This window comes from Chelonia mydas, chromosome 5 (genome assembly GCF_015237465.2).
Source record: "Chelonia mydas isolate rCheMyd1 chromosome 5, rCheMyd1.pri.v2, whole genome shotgun sequence".
Lineage (NCBI taxonomy): Eukaryota > Metazoa > Chordata > Testudines > Cheloniidae > Chelonia > Chelonia mydas.
In genome coordinates this window covers 60,679,897-60,696,508 of record NC_051245.2, presented here as the reverse complement: position 1 = coordinate 60,696,508, position 16,612 = coordinate 60,679,897, and the positions used below count along the sequence as shown (strand labels likewise).

Below are 16,612 nucleotides of genomic sequence, written 5' to 3'. Positions count from 1 at the left end.
GGCCTGTGGGACTGTCCTACCGGCCCTTAAGCTCCCGGCTGGGGAGGCTAGCCCCTGGCCCCTCCCTTGCTGTCCCCCCTCCCCTGCAGCCTCTGCTCGCTGTGCCGCCGGCGCTCTGGGCTGCCGGGCAGCGCCACTGCGAGAGCCGCTGGCCTGCCCCGGTGCTCTAGACTGTGCAGCTGGCTCCAGCCGGGCGGCACGGCTGCCAGTCCTGGTGCTCTGAGCAGCATGGTAAGGGGGCAGGGAGCGGGGGGAGGGGTGGTGGATAAGCGGCAGAGGATCCCGGGGGGCAGTCAGGGGACAGGGGGTGGTTGGATAGGTGTGGAAGTCCCGGGGGGCCTGTCAGGGGGCGGGTGTGGAAAGGGCTCAGGGCAGTCAGGGGATGGGGGGGGTTGGATGGGGGTGGGGTTGGTCAGGGGACAAGGAGCAGGGGGGGTTGGATGGTCAAGGGTTCTGAGGGGGGAAGTCAGGGGGCGGGAAGTGGGAGGGAGCAGAGGCCAGGCTGTTTGGGGAGGCACAGCCTTCCCTACCCGGCCCTCCATACAGTTTCAGAATGCCAATGTGGCCCTGAGGCCAAAGCATGTTCTAGCTGCAAAGCAAAAAAAAATATATCCAACTGGACTGAATTTATTTATTTATTCAACAACAATGTAGTTGGCTTTGTACAAAAAGAAAGACACCACCCTTGCCTCAGGGATTTTCTAAAGGCACAGTCCTAAAGGTTGCTGAGTTCTACAAAAACAAACAAACAAAAAAGAAAATCAAAAGCACTATTGATCAACAAACAGTGTTTACTCAGTAGCTATTCCAAAAGGCTTCTGCATAGCTCGGAGACAAATGCATAGAGCTCAGCACTGTGAGCAAACTCTTATGGCTGAGTGGAGCGTAATGTGAGGTAATACATGGCCACAATATAAGGGTGCAATCTAGGGAATGCAAATGATGTGAATAGTGGGCATTTAAAAGAGTTTTCCAGGCACTCCTACTGCCAGACAGCAGTAGTGGCAGCCATGGAACCAGTCACTGCCACAGAAATGCTTCCAAAGCTTGTCTCTCAGGTAGAGTAGATCAGTTGTAATTTATTAATATTTAAGAGATGCAGTTTTCGATGCACTGATCAGTCTGGCAGTCCCATATTTAGAACAGAAATGATCAGCATGGCAGCTGTCGTCAATGGGAATTTTGCTTAAGTGTCAAGCCCGAGAAAGCCTAGAAATTCAAAAGTTAAGGCTAATCCTCTGTCTATAACTCATCCCACAATGTGTTTGAGGGGAAAAAAAGCCCAATTCCAAATTAAAACTCTCAAGGGCCCAATCCTACACAGTGCTGAATGCTCACAACTTCCACTGAAATAAGTGGATGTTGAGGGCAGGAAACTCTAAGCTCTTTGCAGGATTAAACCCAGAGATATTCTCTCAGGGCCTACCCACAAGTACCATTAGTTTTAACATAAGACAAAGAACAGTAAAATAGTAGACGTGAGAACAGGACTCATTCAGACAACGCTGCTATATGAGAGTCACAGGAGTCCCCAGCTCATGGGAGTTCCCCAGCTCGCAAAGGGCAGGTTGAAAGTTGTGCTGCTATAGCGCTGTGTACTGCTCACGCTCCAGTGCCACACAGCGTGAAGTATAAGCTATGTGCTGACAGAGTGTTCTGGAGTGTTAACTTAAGCCCCATGGAGAATCAAGACATCATCCCCTTTATCATAGCCAACTGCAGATTCCCCATCCTCACAATCTATTACTTCTCCTAATTTCCTCCATGAACACTCATGCCAGTTCAGGACATAAGCCCAGATCCTCCAAAGTCAATAGGCGCCTAACGCACATGGATTTCAATGAAAGACAGGCACCCAAATACCTTTGAGGATCTGGGCCACCGTCTCTGTTACTCAGTGGGCACAGCACAGCAGTATGACATGGTTTGGAGTCACTCATTAAATCTTGGGTCTTGAAGGAAAGAGGGCCAACCAAGAGCCTTCAAAAAGGGTCCTAGATTTGCTTCCCTGATGATGTCAAGCTTAATGTTGGATTTTTTACCACAATTTGTTTCATGTCACAGTCTCCAATATTATCTAAACATACAGTGGTATTTTGTTCCAGTTTCTTAGCTAAACAGTTATCTCACATCTGTGAGATATTTTGGTCTCTTAAAAAAATCCTTGATTTTGGATTTGTCTAAGAGACATACAATTTCTATACTAGAAGAATCTAAAAAGGTAGAAATATGCTTATTGTGAAGTTTTTTAAAATGAAACTAAGTTGTTTTCATCTATCATGAACCTTACACAGCATTTTGTCTTTGATAGAAGTTGTTTTATATTTCTTAAACTGCCAAAGGCAAAATATGGGGAAAGCTGCTTTTTTAAAGAACAGACGAAATCACTGACCAAGAACAATAAGTAAGGTACACACTGGCAGGGCTAGGTTCTATGCAGCTGTTAAGAAATTTAATAGAAAGCCTAAGTTACATATGTAACCCACTCTGGGATTTCAAAATTAATTTTACAAGGTTCTTGTGAAATCAAAAACGCATGAACATGCACACACACACACATACACGCTCTTCCAAGTCTATAGCTACAGTCCTTCAATTGGCTTAAACACCTAAATATTCAAACAGAACCACATATAAAGACAAACACAAAACCAATGTAAACATGGCAGCCCAAATTTCATAAAAATAAACAATCAGATGTCAGGAAGGTTTTCATTAAATGAACTGCATAATTCAACAAGACCGATGTTCAATAAAGTACTGCAGCAATTATGCATCTGTTCAGAGGAAAAAATATCTAGTTTGATTTTAAATGTGTTATTTCAAAGCATGGAGTAATACCGCACTCTTTCATCTGATCTCAAGCAGCTTTACTTAAGATTCTCCAATATCCATTTTGTTAATGTAACTAAATTTCTCTCCAGCCATTTTATATTCTTCTCAATATTCTCCACTGCAATCTGGGGTGCTCTCAGCTGCGACACTTTCTCCTTTACAGATTCAAAAAACAACTTCACCTATAAAAGATATCAATTAAAAACGTTACGATCGGATCTGAAGAAAATACGGACATTGCTGACAGTTTTTACTTATGAAAAAGCTCACTATTACCATTTTGACACCTGTAAGTGTGACAGCCCCCGGCTGGCCAACAAACTAGGGATTGAATGGGCGACCTCCAGGACTACAAGCCTGAGCTGCAACCACTTGGACTAAAGAATCAAGGCTTCCTAGCTAGGGCTGTAATAAATACATATCTTCTGTGGATCTGGCACACGGGAGAACCTGTAACATACACTAACCAGTGGCTTACATAGGCACGCTACTTACAGAAAACTAAGTGATAAATCCCGGTCCCAAGAGTGTACGGCCTAAAAAAGAGCTCTAGCATGATTCAGTGTATAGTGTTACTACCCTGGACCATAACCTCAATTTACATTGTGTTTTTTCTGAGACACACTTAACTTATTATTAACAAGCACTACCATAATAAGCGTTGTTAAGGACCAATGGAGAATGGGTCCCCATTGTGCTAGGCACTGCACAAACAGAGTAGCAGACAGTCCATGCCCCGAAAAGCTTAAAATCTAAATAGACAAGACAGACACAGGGCAGAGAGAGGGTTAGAACACACAAGCAGAGCAAACAATGTGATGGCAGCAAACTTTATGTTAGTTACATGATTTTTTGGGGGGTGGATTTAGGTAAGAGGGGATAAGCTAAATGGAAAGAAAAGGGAAGGGAAGTGAGGACAGGGCAGGAGACAAGAGGGTAAAACGGGCAGGTGTGGAGTGAAGCTGAGGTGAAGAAGGAGGGACAGGGTTGGAGCAAACAGCCAATCAGTACAGGAGCAGAGGAAATGCAATAAAAGGTGTAGAAAGGTCTCTGAATATCCCAAGGTTCCTGCTCTGGCTACGTCTGTAGCTGGTCCTACTGGCTAGAGTCTCTGGCTGGTTCTTCTCTGCAGTGTTTGCCAAAGGCCATATTTTGGAGGGATGGGGAGTACGGAAAGAGGCACCTCCTGGGGCCTAGTGCCGAGTGTGGTGCTGGAGATCACGCCAAAAGCCATGCCTCAGTACAGAACATAAAGAGCCACATTACAGTTCTTGAACATTTCACATGATGGAAATCCACATTCAGGACCCAACACTGTTCCCATTGATTTCAAAGGTGCAGGATCAGGCCAAAATGAATGTGGGATGTCTAGCTCTAGACAAATTCTAAAACTATTTGCATGGTGTCAGAGATTATTCCTTTAGGGCTTAATCTTGTGAAGTGCCAAGTACCTGCAATTCCCACTGACTCGCAAAACAAAACCTAACTCTCAGAGATCGTTTTAGAGGACATGGTATAGGGGCAGGTCTTGGATTGGAATAGAATTTTATATAGTTGAACAGTAACATTTACACATTGCCCATGAAATATACTGTAGACTGGTGGGGTGACTGAGCAGAAATAAAGCAGTTCTGATCAGCAGGTGTAAGTGGCATAATTTAAAAAACGATTTCAGTAAGCAAAACAAGCCTAATAAGTTTACTCAACCTGGGGTTCACTTAATACTTGGGCACACAGTCTTCTCTTCCCACAGGCCCTTCTTATAGCTCTTCCCTCAGCATCCACAGGGAAGCTAGAGCTAGCCCCTTATTGTTCTTGGGACCAAAAGTACCCTGTTCCTGTCACAAATACAGCCTTGTGAGGCTTTACACTAAGTAGAGCGTGCTGACACATAGTAAAAATCCAAAAACTCAAAATGCAGCACGAAGGACAATGATTTAAGTAGCAATGAGAATGCAGATGACACCTGCTTTACTTCTGTCCTCAGACTAACCTCTTCCAGCTCTTGTTTTGAAGAAAACTGCGCTGTCACTCCAATTATAATTGTTCTGATTGAGAAGGACCCCAGAGGAAATCTGAGGAAAAGAGGAGAAAATTACAGACCTTATAAATGTATCTCCATGTAAAATGTTAGTAGCAATAAATGTGATCTATTGCAATACACATTAATATCAGTTCAGGCTAGTGGCCTGTAAATATTACTCTTCATTGCCACACAAGAGACAGGTTCAATTTCTATTCTTGGTCTCTTGTGCCTTGGGCTATCAAGGGCTGGAAGTGCTGAGTGCTTAGTCCCTGTGGGACGATGTGCCTGTTATTTCCTATCTTTCCTGTAAAACCCCATTATAAGTTCCTGTGCTTCTGCTGTTAGGAGCTTTCCACCGTCTTCTCTCCAGGCCTTGGAGTGCTCTGCAGCTATTGCCTTAGCATCAGGGCTAGTCAAAAAGTTGCTGTGCCCCTACCTCCCATTCATCAGTGGAGAGGGCTGGCAAGTGGACTCTCACAGTCACACATCCAGAGCCCCCTCCCCATGCTCAACCTCAACCCAACCCCACTTGCACACTGGAATACAGGAACCACTTACACAGCTATGCATGGAGTGTCTGGACTAGAGATGTGTGAATAACTGACATTTTGGTTTGCTGACAATTCAAATATATTTTTTAAAATTTGTTTTGGGTCAAACCAATTTTTTTTTAAACTTTTGGTGAATCAAAAAGTTGAAAAGAATTATTTGAGTTGAATTGGACTCAAAACAAAATTGGACTCAAAACAAAATACTTTGTTTCGATTGAGAGACTTTTGGTGACATTTAAAAAAAATAAATAAAAAAATTAAAGGACATTTCCGAACAAAAAGTTGTTTCAAACCAAAATATCCAAACATTTTGTTTCACAAATCTCAAAACAAGAAGTTTCATTTTTTTTCTAAAATTTTTTGTTTGGTTGGGATTTTTCTACTTCAAAACAATTCTGCAAAACTATCAAGAATTCAAAGTTTTGGGGTTGCCAAATTTGCATTTTTCACCCAAAAAAAGTTTTGTCCAAAAAATTTCTCCCAGCTCAAGGCTGAACCCAATGCACTCACTTGCATATTCTAATGACACCACCTCTGAAGAGGTTCTTGTTTATTCATGGTTCTCCAGCCAGTGGGGAAAAGAGGCAGGCAGGACTGCCCCTAAATACCTGCTCTCTGGCTGACAGTGTGCACTCACTGCCTCAATAGCATTTTTTATTGTTCCCTCATACTTTCTGGAATAGTCTCTCTACAATGCAGGATTAAAACACAACTTTTCATCTCACGGGTCCCTGAGTTTACTATAGTTCTTCTCTACCCAGGATCAGTGATCCTGAGATTGAAAACTCATTAAGAAGAGTTACAGATGGTTGCTCATCTTTATTATAGAATTTTTCAAAATCAAGAAAAAAATTCAGAAGTTTAGAAATTTTACATAAAAAAGTTCAGAAATTTAATATAACAGAGATAGTCAGCATTTATATAGCACTTTCCATTCAGAGATCTCAAAGCACTGTGCAAAGGTGGTTAAGTATTAGCCTCTTTTTTCAGAGGAGAAACTGAGTCACAGGGCAGTGAAGTTCCTTGCCCAATGTAACACACTGAGTCAGCAGCAGAGCTGAGACTAGAATCTATCACTCTTGACTCTCAGTCCTATGGCCTAAATAGGCAGTTTCCAATAAAAGCAGATCAGTTTTTGTCAGTTACAAATACTAACTTTTCTAGCAGTTTGCTCCAATTTTTCTTTACAAACTTCCATGCAAGATGTTGTCCAGCTGGATTTGTGCTGACACTATAGATAACTGATGACAGGTCTTGAGTCTTGATTATATGTCCCTCCATTGCAAGCTCCAGCAATCTAAAGCATCAAAAAACATCCCCAGGAAACGAAGAAAAGGCTAGGTTATATATTTATATATGGATACATGCTAGCAAGTTTTGAAAGATCAGGCCTTTAATGCAATCTCAGCCAGGATTAAAAAAAAAAAAAGTATTTCTTGGTTACTTGCACTTACAGGAAATTGTTTTGTGTAACTTCTCTTTTCCGTTTTATCTCAAGCATTATTAAATGCTTCAGGTGTGCATAGCTACTGGCTCCCTACAACCTGACACCAGCTTTGAACACTTACTCCCTTGGACCAGTGGCTCAGAATAATAGGCCAGATGAAGATTGATTCCTCCTGTTCATTCTCTTAACTGTCATATTATCATGATGGAGATCAGGTATATAAGGAGGTAAAAAAGACATATATCCAGTTTGTGACTTTTCATAAGGGATTCATTTAAGGACAAATGGGTGCTATTATCTTCCTAAGAGATTTAGCGTATCATGAGTCCTCTATTGTTGTTTGCAGTGGTGTTGTAGCCATGTTGGTCCCAGGATATTAGAGAGATAAGGTGGGCAAGGTAATATCTTTTAGTGAACCAACACTTTCACTGACAGAAGTTGATTCAATAAAAATATTACCTCACTCACTTTTCCTCTCTGATTCCTCTATGTCATGCTCAGAAATCAAGGTATATACATAAAAAACAAGTAAAAATGTGTGTCCAGCAGTTATAACTTTCATATGAGTAGCCTTTGACTAGCTCATTTTGAGATTCATGAGCACCAATTTAACTATACATTGAAAGAAGAGTATGTGAATAAACAGTCACCCCTATATTACAGTTCCTACCTTGTTAGTTTTGCATCATCTTTACAGCTTGCCAAAGCTGAACAGATCTTTCTCTGTTCAGCACCAGACATGGACACTTTATATCTCTCCAAAAGAAAATTCCAGCCATCAGCTGTTTTAGATCCAACAGAATATATAGTCTCCAGGACATCAGAAGGAACATTACTAAATAATCAAGAATATAAGAAATACAGTTTTATTCAGATTTGTGAAGTAGGGTTTTTAATGACAGAAAAAGCAGGCCTGGATCTTACAATGGACTATTCTAACACAGACCCTTCTCCTCTATGGAGTCCACTTGAAATCAATGGAATTTTGCATGGATCTGCACTTGTAGATCCCAATGCAGGATCAGGGCCAGAGTGGGTCAATTTTTTCAAAACAGGGACTATACTTTCCTTTATGTTTCTACAGCAATTTGCACATCGTGAGTGGTACTAGTAACAGATAATAAATAAAATGCTACTACTACTAATAACAATGAAGTGGGAAGAAAATATCAAACAGCTAAAGAGTCCTTAGCCAGAAAGGGATTTTATGCTACTGTAATATAATGCCCCTGGTTGAGCTGTCAACAATGGGGAACTGAGCCCAGAACCTCTGGATCTAAAACTGTGAGCTACTGCCTGAGCTAAGAAACTGGTCTGTTAGCTCCAAGGCAGTACAGACTCCAAGACCTGTGTGTATGGTCCAGTCAGTCAACAGGGACAGACAGGCATAATGAGTAAGCGTGCGTTACATAACAATATGATGTATATAACACCTTTACTCTAGAACATAAGATTTTCTGTTATGGTTTCATTTCAGGAAACAAGAGTTTCCTATTTAGTTTACAATAAATTGCTTTTTTTCCAGATCTTATGTTGGAGAACAACCCAAAAGTATGGTAAAAGAAATCTAAGCAAAAAAGAACATTAGGAAGAATACAAATTATTTACGTTAAATTTCCACGCGATCCCATCCACTTGCTGAAAAGTTCATTTGCCTTCTGGACACAGGGAGGATATTGCAGGTCACATGCAAGCTCAAGGAGAGCAGAACGTAGCATTCTATCAGAGATGGAGCCCTCATCACTCCAGGTCTGCCTGTCAATCACCAGCTTAAAATGCTGCAGGATGTACCGCTGCAGAGAGAATATGGCACAGTTCATTGACAAGCAATGAAATCTGCCATCCTGAGCATATTCCGAAGTTCTAATAAAAGCAGTAAACTCTGCATTAAGAGCAGTGTTTACATATTTCATAAGTCTATCAAAATATACATAGTTATATTAACAGGTAACAGCTGTTCTAGTTACAAAGGTGGTGATATCCATCTTTCAACTCTTCAGTGTCACCAAGAAGTATCATCAAAACAAATACAGATTAAAGTTAATAAACAAATACATGAATAAAACTACATGGTTATATTCTTAACAGTGAACCTTGAGACTTTCTGTGACATCGGAAATATTTCTTCTCTCCATCATGCGATAGATCGCTGCCAGGTAACCCAGGCCTTGCAGAAGTACTATGTTACTGGATTCATGTTGGAGATATTGCGTCAGATCAAGAGCTCTATCCAGTGATAGCCTTCCTGCACTGAGAAAGAGGTTGTTTGGAATAAGTTAATGTCTTTCTAATGATATACTAAGGGAAGGAAAGGGGTGGCAATGTTATTAGTAGTATTTGTCGCCTAAAGAGCAACAGATGTACAGAGTGCTTTACAAAGCACACACAGGTGTATTCCTGCCACAAGGACCTTAGAATCTAAGGGCTACATTGAGCTCATTTCAACTATATGTGGTGGATCCTTGTCCAGGGGCTGTTTACCTGGACGGAGCCATTCATGGCAGGAGAGAGAACAAGTAATGTTTGGACCTGGGAGAGGAGGGCACTGCCCTTCCAGCTGACTGGAAGAGTGGAGAATATCTATACCCATGCAACAGCTGAAACCCTCTTTCACATGGGTTAGGCTGGCAGCACTCACCCTCCCACCAGTGGGATCTGAAAAGGACAGGGTTTCCTCATGACCCACTGTGGGCATTATGCTAGTTGCCCTATTTCCTTGGGGGGCTGGGAAAGAATTTTTCCCTCACTGCCAGAATGGCCAGGGTGGGAAGGGAGTGGGCAGCGTTTTCTTTCCCCATGGTGGGTCTGGGACCCGGGGGGGTGGGGCAGGGGGTTAGGTTATGATGTTGCAAAATAGTGCGTGAAACTTGTGGCAGACGTCCAGTGCAGGTACTTGTTATGGAAGGATACGGTCCTTGGATAAAGTGGATTGGAAAAGGATTTAAAAGAAAGCATCCCTTAAGGGAGCCAAGGAAGGGGAATTTGCAGCTTCTATGTCTTGTATGGTGAGGAGCCAACCACCTTCCTTTTTTAGCCCCCTTAATCCTCATATGAGGGGAACATGTCAGGGTCCCAGCAGCAAGATAGCTGGGACCAGGTTGGGAATTACGTGGGAGTGATTAAAGAAAGAACGATGACCTGCACTGTACAATGTATTGCCAGGTACTCCCAGACATTTTAAGTGAATAAAGTTGCGGCCTCATTTAACTACATCCATTGCCCCTTGCCTTTCTTCCAGCCCGGTATGACTAATGCTTATGCAAGGGCATGAAGAACGAATGTACCAGAAGCCTCCCTCAGCTTGCACACCCCACCATTCTTTGCTGCAATCCCCGTGGGCAGAGGAGCATGGGACTACTCCTTCAGGGCACCTACTGGGATGCAAATCACTTCAGTGCAAGGAGGGAGGAGACAGAACCTCCTACCTCCTTGTACATCGGTTAACAGTGTCCCCATTCCCAATGTTTCTTTCAGGACTCCTTTCCCCATTTTATATCAGCTAAATTAATGTCACCATGCAAGACAGCCAAAGGGAAAGTCCTTTAGAAGGAGGTGGGAGGGAGGGTGGGAGACAGAGAAAGAAATTTACATAGATCTCACTTGAAAAAGAAGACAATAGTGGTGCTCTGTATGGAGACATCACCAACCTGTAGATGTGTGCTTTGTTAAATATCTAACTATTTTGTGCAATCAAAGGTAAGGGTTCAAATATTAATAACAATCAGAGGGTGGGTGATGAAGGAATTTAACTCAAAGAAGACAAATCCATCCCAGAAAAATTCAACTTGCAGGGAGGGAGATTCTTAAAATATCTGGCCCTTGAAGTCATAGGCAAAGTCCTGACAGCTGCAAATTGTGCAAAAGAATTTTTTTTTAAAAAAGAACAATTACCTGACTAGCTGAAATGCATTGTGGATCAGGTTGGCTCGGTCCTTGTAGCTGAAGATGGTGTGGTTCTGATTCAACAGTTCAATGATTGTGTCCCATCCATTCCCCTCGTAGTGCACAATGTAATAGCCATTCATGTCCACATTGAATTTTACCCAATTGACATCTTCCACGAGTTCTATGGTATCTGAGAGCAGAAAAAAGTTACTGAAACAGTTAAACATTCTTAGTGACATTTTCTAATGTGACCATAAATACTTCCAGGATATCTAAACTTCAGAAAGGTGATCTGAAATCTATGGAAAGATTGCATGGTATTAATCCTCAAGCCCTTTTTATTGGTAATAATTAATAAGTAACTGTCCAGAACATAAACATAGATGAGCTAATTAAATCTTAAAACCAGACATTTTTAGTGTACGGTCATAGGTTATGTTTCTTGTTTCATAAATGTTTTCTATAATTTTTAATAGCAAATTTTAGCCAATTAAGTCTCTATTCTTGGAGACAGATGTAGACCCTTGCATTTCACCATGAATTCAGATTCCTGTACTGCTAGTGAGGTTGTACTGGTTAACAAACTTTCAGGTCCTGAGTGCTTCATTGATAGTAACTCATATGAAAAAATAAAGCAGAAAATAAAAATGTAGCTCCATGTTGATTAGTAAGTGGGATTGGTGGGAAGTATTACAGTTGGCTGGTTCTTCAATGCCTTTGATTATTCTAAGTGCCTGTGTCAGAGTGTAGGGTGCAAACAGGTGAGCTTGCACTCTGATCACTCTGATATTAATTAGTTCCCTAGAGAAAGCTTATGGGGTAATTAGTCAATCAGGCTGGCTGGTGGAGCCAATTACTCCAGGAGCCCAGGGTTGATGAGAGGCAGCACAGGAAGGAAGTGCAAGGGTGAGAGGGAGGAACAGGGTTAGCCAAGCTAAGCCACACAGAGGTTCAGAGTCCGGAGACCTCTATTCCCATCAGGCCCTGGTGAGAGGGCCAAAAGCTAGGTCAACATTTTAAATAGAATGTTGTATAGGGATTCTTGTGAAAAGTTCCGAGGGAACTTAAAATAAAAGGACACGGTGAAGATAGTTTCCGCGGGCAGAAGGCAGGAGAGGAGCCACGCCTCAGGACAGTGCCAACTTGTAAATACTTCACTTTGAAGAGATGCTGCAACATTTAAACTGAGCATATCTCAGTAGCACCTAACCCTCATCTATTTGAAATGTACTAATTGATGTGCCTTTGGTAAAGGTGCAATTAAACATCATACAAAGTGGTCTGTTCAGATCTCCATCTCTTTCGCAAAAGCCTATGGGATGTGGCTCATGGGAAGGAAGTCTCTAAGAAATCCCCTCATGCATATTTCCCCATATTCTTACATGAGGAGGTGAGATTTATGAAACAGGTCACAGAATCTACCCCTAAGATGGATTGGCTGGAAGCCAAGTTCACACTCATGGAAACCCTTACACTCTGCAGCAGCTCTGGCCCCCAATCCTGACCACTTTATTGGAGCCACAATATCAAGAACTTCAACTTTCAGTCAGGCGCTGTCCTTAAAGGTGAATTTCCATTGAGGAGAGGGCACCCCAAAAAGATTTACCAGATCATCAAGATATTGTATAATGGGACCTAGAAATTCTCACAAACTGCACTATTGTGGTGGTAATTTTGTATCCTTGGGCACTTGACATTTTAAAGTAACTGTAAGCACATCCATTTTGAATTCCGTTTAGCAGACCAGAAGGTTTGGAAATTTTAAGATCTTCATTGTTGCTTTAAAAAATAAAATCTAAAATGATGCCTGTTCTAAAATGGCGGCCACAAAGGAACCCTGCAGTTTTCCCAACTGATCTACCACAATTTTCAATTAACAAAAATGTAGGCAACCATCACAGTGCTCTTCAGTTCCCTATATTAGTTCTTACACTGTGGGTTCTCTGTGCCCCATTGCCTTCAATGGAAGTTCTGCTTGATTAAAGAACAGAGAATTTGGCCCTTTCATAGATACATAGTAAATAAAGCAATAATTATGACAAGACCTTTTCCGAAGGGAAAAATAAGTTTTAAAATGTCTAAGAGAGGCTACACAGAAAAGCAGAAACAATAACCTTTTAAATCTTCATATTAAAGATTTTCTAGCAATGTGAAAATGCAAGCAACTTCTATTAACAGGGATCCACACTCCTGGAAGGTCCTGTATTTGTAACTATGCTGGGATCAGGGTTTATTTGTTTTTTTAAATAAGAATTAAGGGACTACAGTATAAGCAGGAGCAGTATTAAGAAGGTATGTGTACAACACAGTTCAATCCTTGAGGGGGCCATTTAGGAATCTGGGGCAAAAATTGGGGATTGGTCCTGCTTTGAGTAGGGGGTTGGACTAGATGATCTCCTGAGGTCCCTTCCAACCCTGATATTCTATGATTCTATTCTATTCCTTGAGACTAAACACAAAACAGGACATTGACAAGTCAGTCTATACCTGAGTGGTTCTTCAGTAAATGTCTTCCAATACTTTTGGAGTGGCTTGTGATGTACGTCAAGGGAACATGCCAGAGGAAGCTAAAAAGGAGAAGAGAACAGTAAAATAACACCACAATGTCAATAGGTGTTCAAATATGTAAATCAAATTCTACAAGCACCATCAGCATGTGCCTGCACTTGCCCAATTTGCATTGAAGCCCATTGAGGATCATGTGGGAAAATGCCTTTCAAGAAGCGTTCTTGTCTTATTTTAATTCTCTTCTGATTTTGTTCGACAATAATCAATGGAATTCCTTTCTGGAGTGTCCATGTGTTCATTATCTCCACAATATCAAAGTGTTCATCAACATAATAGCTATGCTGAAAAAAGTGCAAAAGAGAAAGTTATTTACCCCAACATTACCTGTCACTTTTCAGACATTATCAAACACTACTCTGAAGTCAAAAAAGATCTTAGTCATTTGTTTTAAAATTACAGGCACATCCACAAAATATCTTAAGGAAAAAAGACAAATATTTTAGCAGTCTTCAGGCAAATATGTATTTAATTTCAAGATAAATACAGTGAGACTGATTCTCCTCTCTGTTACACAAGTGTACATCAGAAGTGACTCCTTTAATCTAAAACCAGTGTAAGCAAGGCATGAATCAGGTTCATTCATTGCATCCTTATCATGAGGCTCTCTGATGGCCCATTTAAAAGGCTGAACAAATGTCTCTACACAAGAAGCACTTGCACTAGAGATCAACCTGGGAGAGACTGGGTCTCCAATGCTGCCAAGATGACAACTAGTTCTGTAGGCACAACAGAACAGTGCTAGGTCAGGTTGAACACTCTGTTCTTCTAATTATACCCAAGCTTTATGCCTAACAGAGGAACAGCTGTTGGACCATGTTCATCAGTACACTTCAGTTGCATTGTACCGCAAAGGTGATGCAAAACAGCTGTAAACCTGGATTAATTGGCCAAAGCAGCAGAGTAGCCACAGCGTATCAGTGAATCTGACCTAATACATGTTAAAAACTGAGAGCCACATCGTCCGCCCTTTAGGGCTGGGGGCCCAGAGCCCGCTGCAGGTGCCACTAAATTTCACATGGATCTTGAAGAGGGACACCCCCACTTCTATAGCAGGTGCAATGCATTTATGTGGCTGCCCAACGGCATCCCCTGCTCAAAGGCAGATTTGCTCCATCAAGGATGATGTTGGGGACACACTGAGAATGCAAAGTCTACTCTTGATTTCGGCAAAGATGTGCTTCACCCACTCCCAAGAAAAACTGGAGTGAAAGCAACTCCCCCATACTCATACCCAATGGTAATGGACTCAGTCAAGATAAATCTTTAAAAAAATACTCCAAATAAAAATGGTGAAAAGTATATTGGAATTTTTTTTTTGCATTTGTAATCACCTGAAATGCTATCAGAAACACAAATAAGGGCACTTTTTTCACATGTGTACACACTCACGCACACACTCTGATCTGATAGTTTCCTTTTAAGTGGTCGATATTTTCTAGCCTGCTTTCACAAGTGATCACAGCCATGTCAGGCTGTATAATGATGTTCTATTACACACACATTCCAAAGCCCTGGCTAAAGTCATTTGATGTGACAATATTTGACAGTGGAGCTCAGTGGATCCTTTTAAATTGATTAGAAAGCCTTGTTGGCCTTTTGCAGTCTCATCCTTGTCTTTATTTCTTTGCCACCGCTGTTTTCCTTTTTTCCCCCCGACAAGTTTAAATATCTGCAGTTGTTTATTTAGTCAATTTTTTTTTGTCACAGAGATTGCCTCATGAAATACACATCCCATTTTTATAAGGGATACAGGTGAAAAGCAGATATACAATCTTACTCCATCCTACTTCAGCACAACCACAGTGTCAGTGAAGTAGATGCTGAAGTATCTGCTCAATAGAGATCTACATTAATGGTTAAATTACAAGGATGCAACTGATTAGTTCTTTCTGCACTAGTCTAATACAGAGAAAGCAGATAGCAATATGTACTCACTGCATTCTTAGCCACCTGACTTTTGCTGTAACAAAATTTACCAGAAGTAAAGTCCTCTTCTGAACATGTCTGTAAAAATACACATTTTCAAAAAAAGGATTAGCAAGTCATACTGAAAATACCATTTACTATAGTCCTGATTTCTTATTTCAGTGTTAGCAATTGTTATCCAGCAAAAGAAAAATCTCAGCCAGTTATCAACACTTAAAAGTCAGTTATCCCTGAAGAAACATTCTAAATCCTTTAGTAATACTTTGAGTCAAATTATCAAAACCCTCTGGTGAAATTGCCCCTGAAAAACATGAAATATGCCTCTCACGTAATTTTCTGGTACAATTGGTCACATCCAGAATTTGCCCTTTGTACAACTGCTGTTTAGATCAGTAAATCACCCTTTAAACTTGGTCTCACTCAAGTATTCACCCAAACCACCAGCAACAGTCCTACCTGTGCAATTTTGATTTCTTTGATCTCTTGCCTAGAACCTTAGACACCATAACTCAGTGTTCAGACTGCCCATTACCAGCTGCCTAGTCCTGATGTTCAGTAGCAGGCTGACTCCAATAGATTTTTATGACTAAAGCTTCTTGATGTGAATAAACTTGACATTGCTCATAAGCATGTCTTTTAAAAAAATGTTTAGAAGACACCGACTTGGTTTTTGGACGTAATCTTTACAGACTTCACATATTTTATAGTAGACCATAACCAGTTTGCTTCCTCTTTTTTCTTTTTTTAAATATGACCTGGGTGTGTTGTACAGCCCCTCAGGGTTCTCCTTAGACCCAGTGTTCTTCTGTTTGTATTGCACATGCTCTTACTTGTTTTCTACTTTCCATTAAGTGACTCATTGCTTGGCTAGTAATACTCAACTCTATTATATCGGAGATGCTGACTTTTCCTGGTTTTTATGAATGTTGTTAGTTAGGTTGCAGAATGGAATATTGGGTAATTTTTTCTCCTTAAACTTGGTATATCCAATAGCTGATGCTTCTTTGTTGGGTAACCTTGTCTATGGGTCTGACCCCAGCCAAATACTTTGTTTGATGTACTTCCCATTAATGATTAAACTGTGAAAAAGCTGGGCTTTCACTGTGAAATTGAGAGAACAAATAGATCCACGCCATTGTACATGTAACCATGCAAACAGAAGCATTAGGAATAAAAAACTTCATTAAAGTCAACGGAATTATACCAGGAATTGATCTGGCCACGGGGCTAGATCCTTATCTAGTGAATATGGGCATAGCCCCACTGGCTTTGATGAAGCTATGCTCATTTACGGCAGTTGAAGAACAGGCCCATTATCTTTTTGTCATCGGAAAAAGTGTACAAGATATGACCTTTATTCTATCAAATGGATTA

At 41.1% G+C, this 16,612-nt stretch overlaps 1 protein-coding gene across 7 annotated transcripts in view; it reads right to left on the bottom strand.

The window, feature by feature from the left end:
- Window positions 1-617: 617 nt before the first annotated feature.
- Window positions 618-16,612, bottom strand: part of LOC102930320 (endoplasmic reticulum aminopeptidase 2) — a 40,355-nt gene continuing 24,360 nt past the window's right edge. For 6 of the 7 annotated variants that reach the window (XM_037903290.2, XM_043546718.1, XM_037903289.2 and 3 more), the window contains 10 exons: window positions 15,248-15,316; window positions 13,415-13,593; window positions 13,232-13,311; window positions 10,751-10,934; window positions 8,953-9,109; window positions 8,468-8,652; window positions 7,530-7,694; window positions 6,569-6,709; window positions 4,829-4,910; window positions 618-3,017 (listed from right to left, as the gene is read on the bottom strand). In XM_037903290.2, coding sequence (XP_037759218.1) covers window positions 2,871-3,017; window positions 4,829-4,910; window positions 6,569-6,709; window positions 7,530-7,694; window positions 8,468-8,652; window positions 8,953-9,109; window positions 10,751-10,934; window positions 13,232-13,311; window positions 13,415-13,593; window positions 15,248-15,316 — 1,389 coding nt within the window. In that variant the 3' untranslated portion in view covers window positions 618-2,870. The remainder of the gene's footprint in view (window positions 3,018-4,828; window positions 4,911-6,568; window positions 6,710-7,529; window positions 7,695-8,467; window positions 8,653-8,952; window positions 9,110-10,750; window positions 10,935-13,231; window positions 13,312-13,414; window positions 13,594-15,247; window positions 15,317-16,612) is intronic. The other variant, XR_006290921.1, reaches the window with a different exon arrangement.